The sequence below is a fragment of the Nylanderia fulva genome, unplaced genomic scaffold (genome assembly GCF_048542155.1).
Source record: "Nylanderia fulva isolate GAGA-0341 unplaced genomic scaffold, ASM4854215v1 Scaffold2, whole genome shotgun sequence".
Lineage (NCBI taxonomy): Eukaryota > Metazoa > Arthropoda > Insecta > Hymenoptera > Formicidae > Nylanderia > Nylanderia fulva.
In genome coordinates, this window is record NW_028190263.1 from 5,824,848 (window position 1) to 5,838,346 (window position 13,499).

General features: G+C 37.8%; 2 protein-coding genes and 1 long non-coding RNA gene across 12 annotated transcripts in view; 2 read left to right on the forward strand and 1 right to left on the reverse strand.

The window, feature by feature from the left end:
• LOC114942826 (cyclic nucleotide-gated channel alpha-3) overlaps positions 1 to 5,770 on the forward strand; it is a 171,219-nt gene extending 165,449 nt beyond the window's left edge. For 7 of the 10 annotated variants that reach the window (XM_085482035.1, XM_085482038.1, XM_085482037.1 and 4 more), the window contains exon 14: positions 1,913 to 5,509. In XM_085482035.1, coding sequence (XP_085338161.1) covers positions 1,913 to 2,520 — 608 coding nt within the window. In that variant the 3' untranslated portion in view covers positions 2,521 to 5,509. Of the gene's footprint in view, positions 1 to 1,912 lie in introns of all 10 variants that reach the window. The other 3 variants (XM_085482040.1, XM_085482042.1, XM_085482044.1) reach the window with 3 other exon arrangements.
• The window catches only part of LOC146723425 (uncharacterized), a 33,535-nt gene that overhangs the window by 13,618 nt on the left and 6,418 nt on the right, over positions 1 to 13,499 (reverse strand). The window lies entirely within an intron of this gene.
• On the forward strand, positions 5,780 to 7,825 carry LOC146723426 (uncharacterized). Its single transcript, XM_085482045.1, has 3 exons — positions 5,780 to 5,850; positions 6,083 to 6,588; positions 7,151 to 7,825. Exons 1-3 carry the CDS (start codon positions 5,780 to 5,782, stop codon positions 7,651 to 7,653), a joined length of 1,080 nt encoding a protein of 359 aa, XP_085338171.1. The 3' UTR covers positions 7,654 to 7,825.

Consider the following 13,499-nt stretch of genomic DNA (forward strand, 5'->3'; position numbering starts at 1 on the left):
CTTTAGAGGGATATCCGTTTCGTTCCTTTGAAAAACACGAGCATCGTCGTTGCAGTTTACGATAATCCGCTTACGGAGTGCGTTGCAGAAACTTATTTTCGTTTGTAAATGCTCCTCAGGCGTCATTCATCACCATCAGTACGATGGACTCTCACTCGACTGCTCATCTCGCACATCACGCAGCTAATGTACTTTTGCGTTGCTCTATGGGGGTCGGGATGACGTATGAGAAATTAGGTCGCTGTAATAAGTGCAATGCGTAGCATGAGCTACGGCGGCGAGTTATATTAGGAGAGGAAGAAATTGCACTTGTATGCGATGCTTATTGATCCGTAGGTGCGATGTACTCTAATTAATTTAACGTTGCAAATTTTTGAAAGTCTGCGCAAATTTTTGAAATACCCTGCGAATCTTCCATAGATCGAGCCAAGTCTTTCGAAGTCGAAAGTGCAACTTTTTGCAAAAATTCACGAGTATATACGCTTTATTATATTATTATATATTATATACAATTATGTATTATATAACTTATATATAATAGATTTTTAATTTAAGTAACTATACAAAGAATCGCGCGCATAATATAATGCACCTCGTGCGTCATCAAGATAACAATTTTTTTGAATCTACCGTCGCGTCTACAATTAGCGTCTTGATCCACGATTTACCCTGCACAATGTCGTGATATTTAAAGGTCACTTTAATCACAAGGATTTTTAATTTAACTGATTGAAGCCCACACAAGCCCACATAACGATCAAAGTTGTTGTGCATTTATTCACGTATTATTACACCCCGATGACTCGACGAATAATATATAAATTTTTTTCTTCACTGCTGCGTCGCCCTCGAAACACGATTGCGTGTTTATCGACTTTGTACGAACCAAGATATTACCACTAATTGTAAGCCGTAATGAAATTCCTTGGAATTCCTTCGTTCAATTCACCCTGCAGCGTCTTTGCCACGATAATACCGCAAAAGGGAAACCTCCTAACGAACCGAGAGAGATCATACATTTCGCTCGACGATCGTGGGAACCCGCGTCAAAGCAAAATAACATACCATTGATGTCACTGAATACTGTCGGCGCGTCGGTTAAATGTCAACATGGCCCCCAAAAGCGGAAATTCGAGAGCACAGATAGATCGTATCGCGCACAACGCGCGTAAACGCGACTCGATCCGCGAAGGGTGGGTAACTCACAATACGAATGAGTGATATCTCCTAAATAAATGGCCAGGTCTCCTCTCTCGTTGTTTCCCCCTATATGTATATCGAAAATTCCGACGACTTCGACAGTTGAGCTTTTCACGGTGGCGGTTTCATTTTCAACAAAATAGGAATAAAAAAAAATGACGGTAATACCGAAGCTCTTCCTCGTTGTGCGCCATCGGAGATGCGTGGTAGTTTTTAAAATATGAAGCCACCCCGGTAGAGCGTAAAAAGGAATTTTATTCGAAGACGAAACTCGGTGCGTAAATAAAACATGAATATGTATTAATTAATATTTGCGAATATATTAATTATTTGTATCCAGATAATAATTCCTCTTATGCAGAATGGGTCGCCAAAAACAGAACAAATTAAATATCTGCCTATTGGGTTTAAATATTCCTCTTAATCAAACTTTACTTTATAATGACGAACGACGTCTCTTAAACCTTATTAATCATATTTTCGCAGCAAACATCTAATTATATAATAATATTCTCTTCAGTCTTTGAACGTCCTTTATATTCCTGCAGATCATATTTAATGTAAAAGCGAGACATCGTGTATTGGGGAAACACATGAATTAAAAATAAAACGATACCCAATTTAACCCAATATACAATCAGAAATTGATGTGTCGGGGTAAATAGGCGAATGAAACGCCGCGATACTAATGTATCGCAATTCGAATTTGCAGCTGCCATAGGCAGATGCCAGAGCACCCCCGGGTTGGTGGAGTCGCGAGGCCGGATATCGCTGGAGGACATGTGGGTGTCACCCCTGGACTTCAAGACCCACGCGTACTCGACGGCCGCCTCGTTGTTTTCGCCGAGCCCGAGCCCGCCGGCGACGGCGCGCCACATGCAGAGTTTAGGGGGCACCTTGGGCGACGCGAACTTACCCCGGGGTGAGAGCCCGACCAGCGCGGTCAGCAGCGGACCCAGCAGCGAGGAGCCGACAACCAGGGCGCCGCAATCGGCCACGCAACCCTCCACCGGTAGGCTCTCCACCCACTCCGGTGAGTTTTCCCTCCCTCGGGTTCTCTCTCTCTCCCACCCTCGCGTCTCCGCGACGTGTATACGTGATCTGATTTCCAAATATGTGGCGCTCGCTTTTCCAAAAAGGTATTTTTCCAATAAGGTATTTTCTCATTCTCCCGAAAGGGGCTCTTTCCCTCTTTATTCTGTCTCTCCGGGTGAATGTTTCTCATTTGCTCTGTGTCTCTTTAACGTTAGGGATCCAACGTTCTATATATGTATCCCCCGATGTACTACTATGTGTGTATTTGTGTACCATAAACCGTAATTTAATCCTCTTACGGTCTTGTCTACGACGGATGTAACTATTACTCCCGCAAAATCGATAGTTAAAGTTAATAAATCTAAAGTCTGATTACTGTGAAAGTGAAAGACAATATTACTTTTAAATTGTCGGGTTGAATAATAGATATTGGAAAGTGGAATTTTTTATACTTGTTTAACATTTTTTTAAATAACTAAAGAATAATAAAAAAAAGGACTAAAATGGAATAAAATAAGTAGATGCATCTTTCGAGAATTATCGAATATCGAAGCGAATTTAACAAAATGATATACCTAAATACAAATGTTGCATATATAATTCAGCCATTCGAAACACAGCGAATAATTATGTAAATTGTATTTTTCCATCGTTGATAAAACGTAACGGTGGGAGGGAAAACGACGAAAATTTCGCGTTGTGTTTAATATACCGTAAATTTATTTTATGTCCGTGTATAAAATCTGTATCACGTCGAATTTTTATTTTAGAAGCATTGTCGATCGCTCTGACGATTCTCTTGCGATAATATCATATATGAGAGTATATAAATCATTGCTGATAACGGCTGACGCTATGTTCGCGCAAACTGCTGACGCACAACCGTAGTTTCTTATAGACTATAAGACTTGGCGCGATCAAGTGAGGCGCGAACATAGAGAGAATAGGAAGACCTTCATAGCCTCTCACTTTCTAGTCATCAATATTTCACGTTCTATAAAAGCTTTTTTAGAAAGGCCGTGTAACGTCCACCGTCGTATACCATAAACTATCAATGTCGTTACGTTCGATTGAACGTTTCGTAATAAGTTTTCTCCTGGAGAGCATCCTGGAGTATTTTCAGAACAAGGGAACACTCTGTGAAACGAGGGGTCTAGGTAAATTTTCTAAACTCCGCAATATCGTAGAAATTACCATATCATTCGTGAAACGTGTTGTTATTATCTACAAGGTGTCCCATAGGAAATTGCTGAAACTAATCAGCTATCATTTTTTAATGCGTGCAGTTATTGAGAAAACGAAAATTGTGTTGACACGAGAAAAGTCTGCAGTTTTTAATGGATACAAATAAAATGTATACCAGTTTATTTTATTTAAAAAAAAGTAATGAAAAAAGTGCTAATGATAAATATTTTCGAAGTGCGCACCATTTAAATTTGTATAAAAAAATTCTGTTCTTTTACGAAAACTCGTAAAACCTTTTTCTATAACATATCATTTTTAATGTTATTGATGATTCTTTTAATATCTCTTATTAAATCTGACACTGTTGAAAATATCTATCATTAGTTTATGCGTGATTATTAGCATTTTTTCCAATATTCTTTATCAATAAAATAAACTAGTATACAAATATTTTATTTATATCCATTAAAAACTGCAGATTTTCTTCTTTCCAATATAATTTTTGTTTCCTCATAATAATTATATGTATTGAAAAATGACAGCTGATTAGTTTCAGCAATTTCCTATGGGATACCCTGTACATCTTATTTCCTCTATAGTCTATATCTCAGATTTAATCGACGCATATCTTAATGACACTTTTAACAGTTTATCATTTTTTTATGACGAAGAGATTATCGACGAACTATATATAGGGTCGCGTGTCTCTCCGGAAGAGACTTTATTGCGTCTTCCTAAATCCGGAATCCGATTGAGTCGCATCTTGTATGCAGTCGATCGGATTAGAATCCGCGATCCCGGTTGCAAATCAAATCCAACCGGACGCAAATAGCCTGGAGCGGAATGCTCGAGCGATCAATGCTTCGTCGGCAATGCTGTAAAATGACAAAAAAAAAAGAGGGAAAAAAGATAAATTCCAAAATATCACGCGCGATATATAAATGAATGACGAGCGACGCTCGGCGCCACTCGTAAAATAGCGCCCGACCATTAACCCCGATAGATACGATAGGTAGTAACGATTTAACGTGTTTCTCGCGCCGACGTTTATATGTCGTTTGGGAAATAAAATCCCGCCCGGCCCCCTCCTCGTTCTCTCGCAATGGAAATTCCACGATAATCGAGCGTTTGCCGTTTACAGGGTATTTCGGTGGATAATTTTGCGAAACCGCGATTAAAGCGACAGATTTCGCTGTCGGCGATAACAAGCCGGGGATACTAATAATTGGAATCGAAAACTGATAGCGATTTAACCGCTGAAATATCGCAGCTTTTTCGATATGCGTGAAAAATGTGGGCAACACATTTATCCTCCTATAAATAGCCTGTGATTTTGAATTTTGCATTGAGAATCAAAATAAATAAATCTCTCGGTCGATGTCGAATTTCTCCTCCTTTTAAAGTAATCGAACCTTGAATGCGTGCAACCGCAACCGGTAATTTGTAAATTAATCAGCAGTTTGCCGATGCTAATCCGTACATTGTATCAGCATTTGCTATGCGACGCTTCATCTTATATGCGAATCCTATTACAACGCGAATTAGGAGAAAGAGATACTCTATTCGCACGCGTATTAATTAACATCAGCGAATCACAAAGACTCGTCCTCGAGAATTCATTTCGCATTCGTACACGTCGACGTTTCAACTCGCGTTTCTTGCCTTTCATACAACTTTCAACGCAAATTGATAATTTGCACGTACTTGTATTCTAGAAATAACAGATCATAGAGAAGACAAGAGTACCGTATATTGCGCACGCAAAACACGTTAAATGTCTCGCGTTGAAATGCGATCTTCATATAAGATAGAAGACATAGAATAAATGCATTTACCAACGATCTCGTGAATTTATATTATCCTCGCTCGTAATATCTCCACCTATCCGTTTATATATTTGTTTTTGAATAATATATTTACCAATTAACTGTTAAATTAAATTATATAATATAGATATATTTGTACATAATGTATATAATTTGCAATGTATTATATAATGCACTTGAGAATCAAAAAGATTGTTGATGTAATTTGAGGGAAAACGCAAACGTGATCTCTACACGACACGTCCTTCTTTCATACAGGTATGACCTGCAACAGTATGACTCAGCTGGTGAGCGAGGGCACGACACCTTTGTTCGGCAACGAGGCTCTGCTGTCGGAGATTCAGCGTCTGCGCGAGCGTTTGAAATGTTTGGAGACCGAGAACGCGGCGATGAGCGTGAAGCTGAATCAGCAGCAGTGGGAGGTCGAGCACCGGCTGGCCGAAATCGAGATGCAGATCTGCGGGGCGAGCTCGACCTCGAGCGTCGAGGACAACAATGAAAGGAACCGAGAGAGCATTATTTAACGAGAAACAATGCCGCGAGAGCGCGGCAAAACCAAGATCGAGCGGATACATCACTATATTGTCGAAGCGACCGATACCAGGTGATTTCACAGATTTTTCTCTCTCATTAATCTCAATGTTAACTTATCTATTCAGATTGATATAATTTTTTATTATATATATTATAATATATGACATTATATAATATATATTATATATACATTATATTGTATAATATATTATATATATTATATATTTTATAATATATTATATAATATGTAGAAATAGCAAATATATGCTATACGCGAGATAAAATGATCGAACTTTTGGTAGGCACAACGCTGATGATCAAGAGAAGCCGGATGATACTAGGGTCTTGAGCGATTCAAAGTCGATCGGTAGCTTGAGCCAGCACCTGTTCGACAGCGACGAGGAGGAGCATTACTACGGTACCTGTAACGGCTACGACTCGCAACCCGGTAGCAAGTCGAATCTGCTGCTGTGCAGCGAGTGCGATCAGAAGACGCGTCCCTGCACCTACCGACCACCACAAACACCTGGCTCGCACGCCGGTCGATACGTCGAGGAGCGTATGGACGATCATCGGCATCAGGAACCAGGAACCTCTCGTGCCTACAGAAGCCCGGTGAAGCTGACCTCCCCACGCTCGTCCCACCAAACGTCGGATCAAGATCGCGTGGCTCAGCAAATGTCGTCGCCCCGATCCCACCACGAGTCCGAGCAAACGGTAACGTCACCTCGATCCTACAGGACGCAGGACCTGCATCAGCGCGGATGGACCGCCAGGGACACGGACGATCGAGGTGACGCCAACAGAGGCGAGTACCTCGACCAGTTCTGGTCCGAGGATTGAACAAGTTCGTTCGCTTTGCTTCATTAATTTCGATGGCTTTGGTGGTTTTTTCTCACAATCTGGTACACACAAACCGATCCTCGATTTTTCGCACTCGCATTATTCTTGCAATTATGAAATACTTTTTCGATAATTTAGATTTTTTAGAATATTTATATTTCTCCTTTTTTATATTAAAATCCTCGAGTATTTTATTAAGAAAAGGATCGCTGTTATCATTTTTAATATAGCTATTTTGTTTCTCAGCAATGCGCTTGCAAAGCAATTTTTCTCTCCTGTTATATAAGCATATATTATATAATATTTTTCTATTCCCTTTTTTTCGCACGCACTGCATTTTTCTACTGCCTGTTTGCAACCGCACTATTCGCCGCTGTTTGCACTCGCATATCTCTCGCTGACGTTTCACGCGATCTCCGAGGCGACACTTAATTCCGCTGTCGGAGGTTGCCTCTCAAGGGGCCGACGATCTTAGACGACGCGAGACGAGGCAACCCATCATGGCTAACCAGTGAATTTGCTCACAGACCGCGACGAGAGCCCGATCTGCGAGCTCTGCCGAGGTAACGGCTACGTCGTCGTGCACTGCGAGCACTGCGACTTCTCCAGCGAGGGCGACCTGATCTGCTTCCGCTGTCAGAGCGACGAGGGCTCGTCCAACGGTCAGATCTGTCCGCGCTGCGAGCGAGAGGGCGGAATCGCCTCGAGCCTCGCCGGCGAATCTGGTGGCACGACAGGCGCGACGACGTCTTCCAGTGACGAGGGTAACAGCAGGTATCCGGTGGACGCCGTGGTGAAGATCCAGGTGAACGATCGGACGATCGACGTCGACTCCGACGAGACCCCCGAGAGCGAGAGCTCGAGCAACCATCTACCCCAGCGAGGTATGATGGAGAGGCTCGACACCATCGTCGAGACGAAGGGCGACACTGCCAGCGAGAACGACGAGGAAAACGGCGGCGGCGGCACAAAGCTCAACGGTACCACTAGCGCCAGATATCTCAATTATATGATCGTGCTGTTCCTGTAAATAGACGATATTATAAGGATAGATGCGACCAAGCCGCGGCCTGTGACTTGCGGGATAAAATTGAGAAAGGATCGTCTCGTTGTTGCTTATGGAATGGCAATTTTCTTCATTAAGAGGATGCTGATTAGGTCTGTTTTTTATCGACAAATATTATTTTCATTTAACGCTTTATTAGCTATATAGAGTGAAAAATCCTTTACTAGAATTTAAGTATTCATAATAACAAATCTGGGATATTATATGTGTATATAAAAAGAAACATATGTAGTAGCCCAGATTTGTTATTATGAATATTTAAATTCTAGTAAAGGATTTTTTATTCTGTATAGCCAATAAAGAGTTAAACGAAAATATTTGTCAATAAAATAGACCTAGTCAGCATCCCCTTAAGGCTCCTGAATTTTCGCTGCAGCCATGTTGGAGTGTGACATCAAAAGTGAGAAAAAACACACTGAAAATACTTAGATGTCATTTTTATATCTATTCCTAATGGCTTTAGCACACTTTGAAAATACCTCGAAAACTATACTTTTCCTTTGACAGTCAGTCAACAACCGTAAAATGATCGTGATATCAGACTTCGTCATGCGGAATGATTTTACGCATGTTCAAAGAACAGACGGACTCATATTACATTTTATAGCTGTCGGTTGATTTAAAAAGAAAAGGATAGTTGTCGAGGTATTTTAAGGAGTATGCTAAAGCCACCCGAAGTGCTGTTTCATCGAAATATCTTTTTATTTCGAAATGGCATCTAAGAATTTTTAGCGTCTGTTTTCTCGCTTCTGACATCACAATTCCAACTTGGTCGGCGAGAAGCCAGGAACCTCAATTCACAGCTTCTTGTAAATTATCAACTATCGACTGGAGCGAGTGAAAGTAATTTAGAAGTAATTTCCAGCATTCTTCTCCAGCTGGATTATGAGTTTTCTGAGTTTGACTTTGACTCGACAATGTTGAATTTTCAATCGGCACCATTGAAATTGCGACAGTCAGCCGTTCTACCTAAAAATGAATCGATGGCGCAGACATCAGGAGGCCGCGGCGCGAGTCGCACTGTAAATAACTGCCACAGGATATAATTGATCCATACATTATAGGTCCGTATAGGTTAATTAATTAGATAGCTTGTAATAGTCAAGACGCAGAGTCAAATGAGGAAGAAAGAGGAAGGGAGAGCGTGTTTTACATTACGTTCGACGCGCGTAGTGTTGCCATGAGCTGAGATCCGTGACGCAACGGTCGACACGTTTCGATGCGCGACTCTTGAAGGGGATTTGTGCAAAAATTATAATTACTATGTTGCAATTTTTTTAATCATTAATATTTGCTTCATTACCAATAATAAATCATTTTTGTCTTTATGTGTTCATAATTGGCATAATCAATTAAAATTCGCTTTGTCCCTCAAAAGAAAAATAGAGAAGGCTTTTTAATAATCTGTTAAGAAAATAACTTTGATATTATTTTTTTTTTATTAACAAGTTTTGTATTTTTGTTCAAAATAATTAAAATGATTGATTTTACTGAAATCGTTATTTCGATTAATTTGTGAAAGCAATATCAGCTGTTAATCATAAGTAATTATGATTCTTGCACAACTCTCTACTAACTCATGTTCGGGACCAACTAAAGCCATCACTTACATCACTGCTTCCGACTTCCGCTTCCACATATGGTCGTTTGTTGAACATCGTTTGTTCGTTTGGTCAACGACGAGAGATTTAAAACAGAACCGCAAGTAATCTTTCATTCCTCCACGATAATCAAGGATCGTCGTCACCTTCGTAGGCAGTATTTCGAGACAGTCGTATCGAATATTTCATTTTCCCATAGCCAAACGCAAGAATGAAGGAAAAAAGGACGCCTCTAAAATCGATGCACAGCGCGTGAATCCATCGAACCACGTAAAAAGAAAAAAAATAGAAAAATGGAGCGAGATATCGTTCTTCTCGCATGGGACGTTTGCAAAAAAAAAAATATATATATATGCGGCAGCGGTTTTTTTAATATTTATAAATCATCGAGAATAGCCTTTACTAGATGTGAACATTTTTTTAACATTTATCGCAACTCCACGAGCATCCCGATATATCTGAAATTTTCGACAATTAGGTCAAAACACGGAATTTGCTAGAGCGACAGAAACGAAGAATGCAAAGAAAAAGGAAGAAATTCAATTCTTCATGCATTCTTCCGAAAGCGACGATTGAAACCGATATGATTTTGAAAAAATGTATTTCTGTCAATCCGTTTTTATAAATGAGATATTATTTTAACATGTTTTTAACAAAGACGAAATATTTGAAAACTTCTAACTATCAAGAGTGAAAAATTCAGGAAGATTCAAGATAAGATAAAATATTATTGCTTTTAATATTAATAAAATTTAAAAAATTTTTTAAATCGATTTTTTACGTTTCAAGATCTGTCACGAAATTTGTTAATTTCTGAAAGTTATATCGATATCAATCTTCGAACTTGAAAAACGCGTGCAAATCTCGCGGGACTGGGCTCATGTCATCTGTATGATATTCACGCTGAATAATGATTACCATGTAAGAGATTATCCTTAAGAAGTATCAGTATAAATCTCTGGTAAACTGATCCCGTCGTGCTGCGAGGTCGCGGTAACCCGAAATAGAGAAAGAAAGAGAAACATCGCGATGGGGGTAGCTCAGTTTAAAAGAAAACGTAGCGATTAAGTGCTCTTACTACGAACAAATATAAAAGCTTCAGGAAAATCAAGTGAGTTCGGCGCGATTTTCGAGTCATGCTGCTCGAGTTACGGCGCTCTCCGCGGCCGAGGGGGAACATTATTCTACTGCCACGTTGATTTAGAACACCTCTGTAAATTTGTTACGGATTTGTAACGTTTAGGGCGACTTCGATAACCATTGAGATACATTTACTCCCGTATTTGCGCGGGTACGCGAGATCTCGAGCTAGACGAGAGATTCGTCAAGGAGATTCCGAGCCTCCCTACCGGAAACGAATCCAGAGAAAAAATCACTCGATAAGCAAAAATAATATCGCGATAAAAAAAATTATATAATTTAGAGTTAAATCTTTGTCTTCAAAACTTTTGAGAATCGCAATTTGGAACGTTTCATTGTATATCGAAGATGTGCTCTTAAAACTAAAGTTCGAATAATAATTATCGAATGAAAGTTATATATATATTCGCACTTCAAAGTTTGCCCGAAAGTTTTTATACGGAGCTATTCTCTCAAGAAATAAAATTCTTAAGCAATCCAAAGCTTAATCATACGAAACTCTAAGGAGAGAAAATACTTAAAGACTTCTTCTTCTCTTACTTATATTTCTTTTCCCTCTTTAATTATTCTACTTTCTCTTTATCGAGAATCATTTTCAAATACCCAGAGTTTAAGGGAAAATGAAATATATTTTGATTTTTTATATCGTGTGTTGTGATTTTATATGTGCGATTTCTGCAACAACATAAAATCGATCGATATAAAAACGGGAAGGAAAGAGTGAAAAAGGGAGGCTCGTTATGAGGGGATAAAAATGCGTTTAATCAGCCTTACTTAGACAATTATTACCTACATTATTATAAATTTATATGCATGTAACGTGGGTGATTTGCGTACGTATGTGTATATCAGCGTACCTTAATTACAATCCTTGACGGTATGTGCTATGGACAACGATAATCTACGAGCAACGTGTGATCGTAATACGATATGTATGCTGTGTATATATATATATAATTATCATTTGCTGTTCGGAAAATTTACTCGGAAGTATCTTGCGTTTAGAGAATTTCAAATCTCCATCCTTAGAATTATAATCATCTTAACATAACGATTATGTGTAAATAATGTTATTAGTGCTGTATATTTTACGCTGTTTAAATGGCTGTGATATTTATATGTTGAGATTTTAATTGTATGATTAGCAAGATAACCTATGTTGACCCTATTAAACGTATAAATTACGTAATACGTTTTATTAATTTAGTCTAACGGAATGACAGAAATAGCAGAATATGCAAAGTTACTTATTAAAACAGTTATCAAATTTGTAAGTTATTAACTTTTTTTTAATCTAGAAAATTAATAAAAAGTAAGTATAAATATAAATGGTGATAATTTGCACGATGTTGCAAATATGCGATACGATGATAATTTTATTATAATTTTATCGCAATATTATTTTATCTCATTATTATTAATATTATCATTAATCGGAAAAGTATCTATAATATACTTTGAAATTGTTAAATTTATTAATGCAAGTTAATACGAGATTTAAGTGCCATAATCTAAGGAATGCGTCTGAATTGATCGATTTGCTATCGACTGCGATAATTAATCACGCGTTGCTCTGAGTTTAACCGAATTGCTAAGAAAAATGTAAAATAACTTTGAGGATAGAGATATTTATTACGGTTCGGATACATGAATTTGTGCGACCGATATCAATTATATCTCTCTCAATGATCAATCGGATCATCTCTATCATAATAACACGTTTTGCACGATTGTTTGCGCGATATTGAGTTTATTGAAATATTTATCGGTGTTATATTACGAGCAACGTAAATATGTAAAGAGAAAAATGCCATCTCAAAGATTTACATCCTTTCGTAATACTTGAGTTTCGTTAGAGAGAGAAACTTTGAGATTCATGAGTAAAGCTCTCGTGAATAAATAATTGACCACTCGACTCTCATCGTGCACTTGATCGTCTCTTTTCTCACAATTCGAGTGTACATTCCATTGCCTAATTACATTTAAATATTAAACATTATATTCCGACACATCTGCGAATTTTAATTTTCATGACAAATGTCAAGAATCCATTGAATACTCTCTTATTAGGAAAAAAGAAATCATATCGATCATAAAGAAAAAGTTTCACGTAACGTTTCGATGATTACGCATACAAAATCGCGATATGCATGTGTTTGTAAACTTTTTATAAAGCCAAATTTACAAATTTTGCATATTTAAATAGATATTATGTAGTTTGACAACCAAACTTTTCATGTATAATTGCTACATGAAAAGCATCGGTAAAAATTCTTATCATTTTGTGGAGATTTTGTCTTTTCAACCAATTTCGAATATTATAAATATATATATTAATTAACACAGTGCCAAATTTTATAACAGTCTTCCTTAAGTTGCACACGCGTAATATCATGCACTGTACGATTAAATAACTATTAGATAACAGTATAGAAAACATACAAATTTATTGTATGCGCGCGTATATACATATATGTGTGCCAAGGATATAACTAAATTTTCGCAATTGTACATTTTTTTAACACAAAAATAATTTCAATATAAATGCAGAAACGAGGACATAGTTGTATATCGCGCTCCTCCATCAGAACAAAGCCGATTATATCAGCATAAACTCCACAAAATGATCGAGAAACGATAATAATCGGTTTACCTTTAATATATATTGCTATCATGCATGTAGTGGAATCCTTAATATTAATACGATTACGCTATTCCATATCGGATGATGAAAATACATGTAGAAATATATTATCAATATTCACGAGCACACATTTCTAAAAGTATAATCTAAAAATTTCTTTGTTTCTCATATATTGAAAATTTTTATTTTCATGAACAAGGACACAAATATAATTCGAAATACAAATTTAAGCATTGCATCACAAAAAACATTGAAACGTCATTGCGATGTTTGAGATTTCGTGATGAAATACACGTACTAAATTTGGAAAAATATTGAATAGGACAAACTATGAATAATATTTATATTAAATGATTCAAAAATAATTATTGGAAATTACGTCTGGGATGTGATTTCTCATATATAATTCGCGTGAAAGAAAGTAT

What these genes read in the sequence shown, in the direction of transcription:
- LOC146723426 (XM_085482045.1), top strand. Translation starts at nt 5,780, where the DNA reads ATGCCGCGAGAGCGCGGCAAAACCAAGATCGAGCGGATACATCACTAT. An exon ending in GTCGAAGCGACCGATACCAG is followed by an intron (nt 5,851 to 6,082) that starts GTGATTTCACAG and finishes AACTTTTGGTAG; the next exon opens with GCACAACGCTGATGATCAAG. An exon ending in TCGAGGTGACGCCAACAGAG is followed by an intron (nt 6,589 to 7,150) that starts GCGAGTACCTCG and finishes ATTTGCTCACAG; the next exon opens with ACCGCGACGAGAGCCCGATC.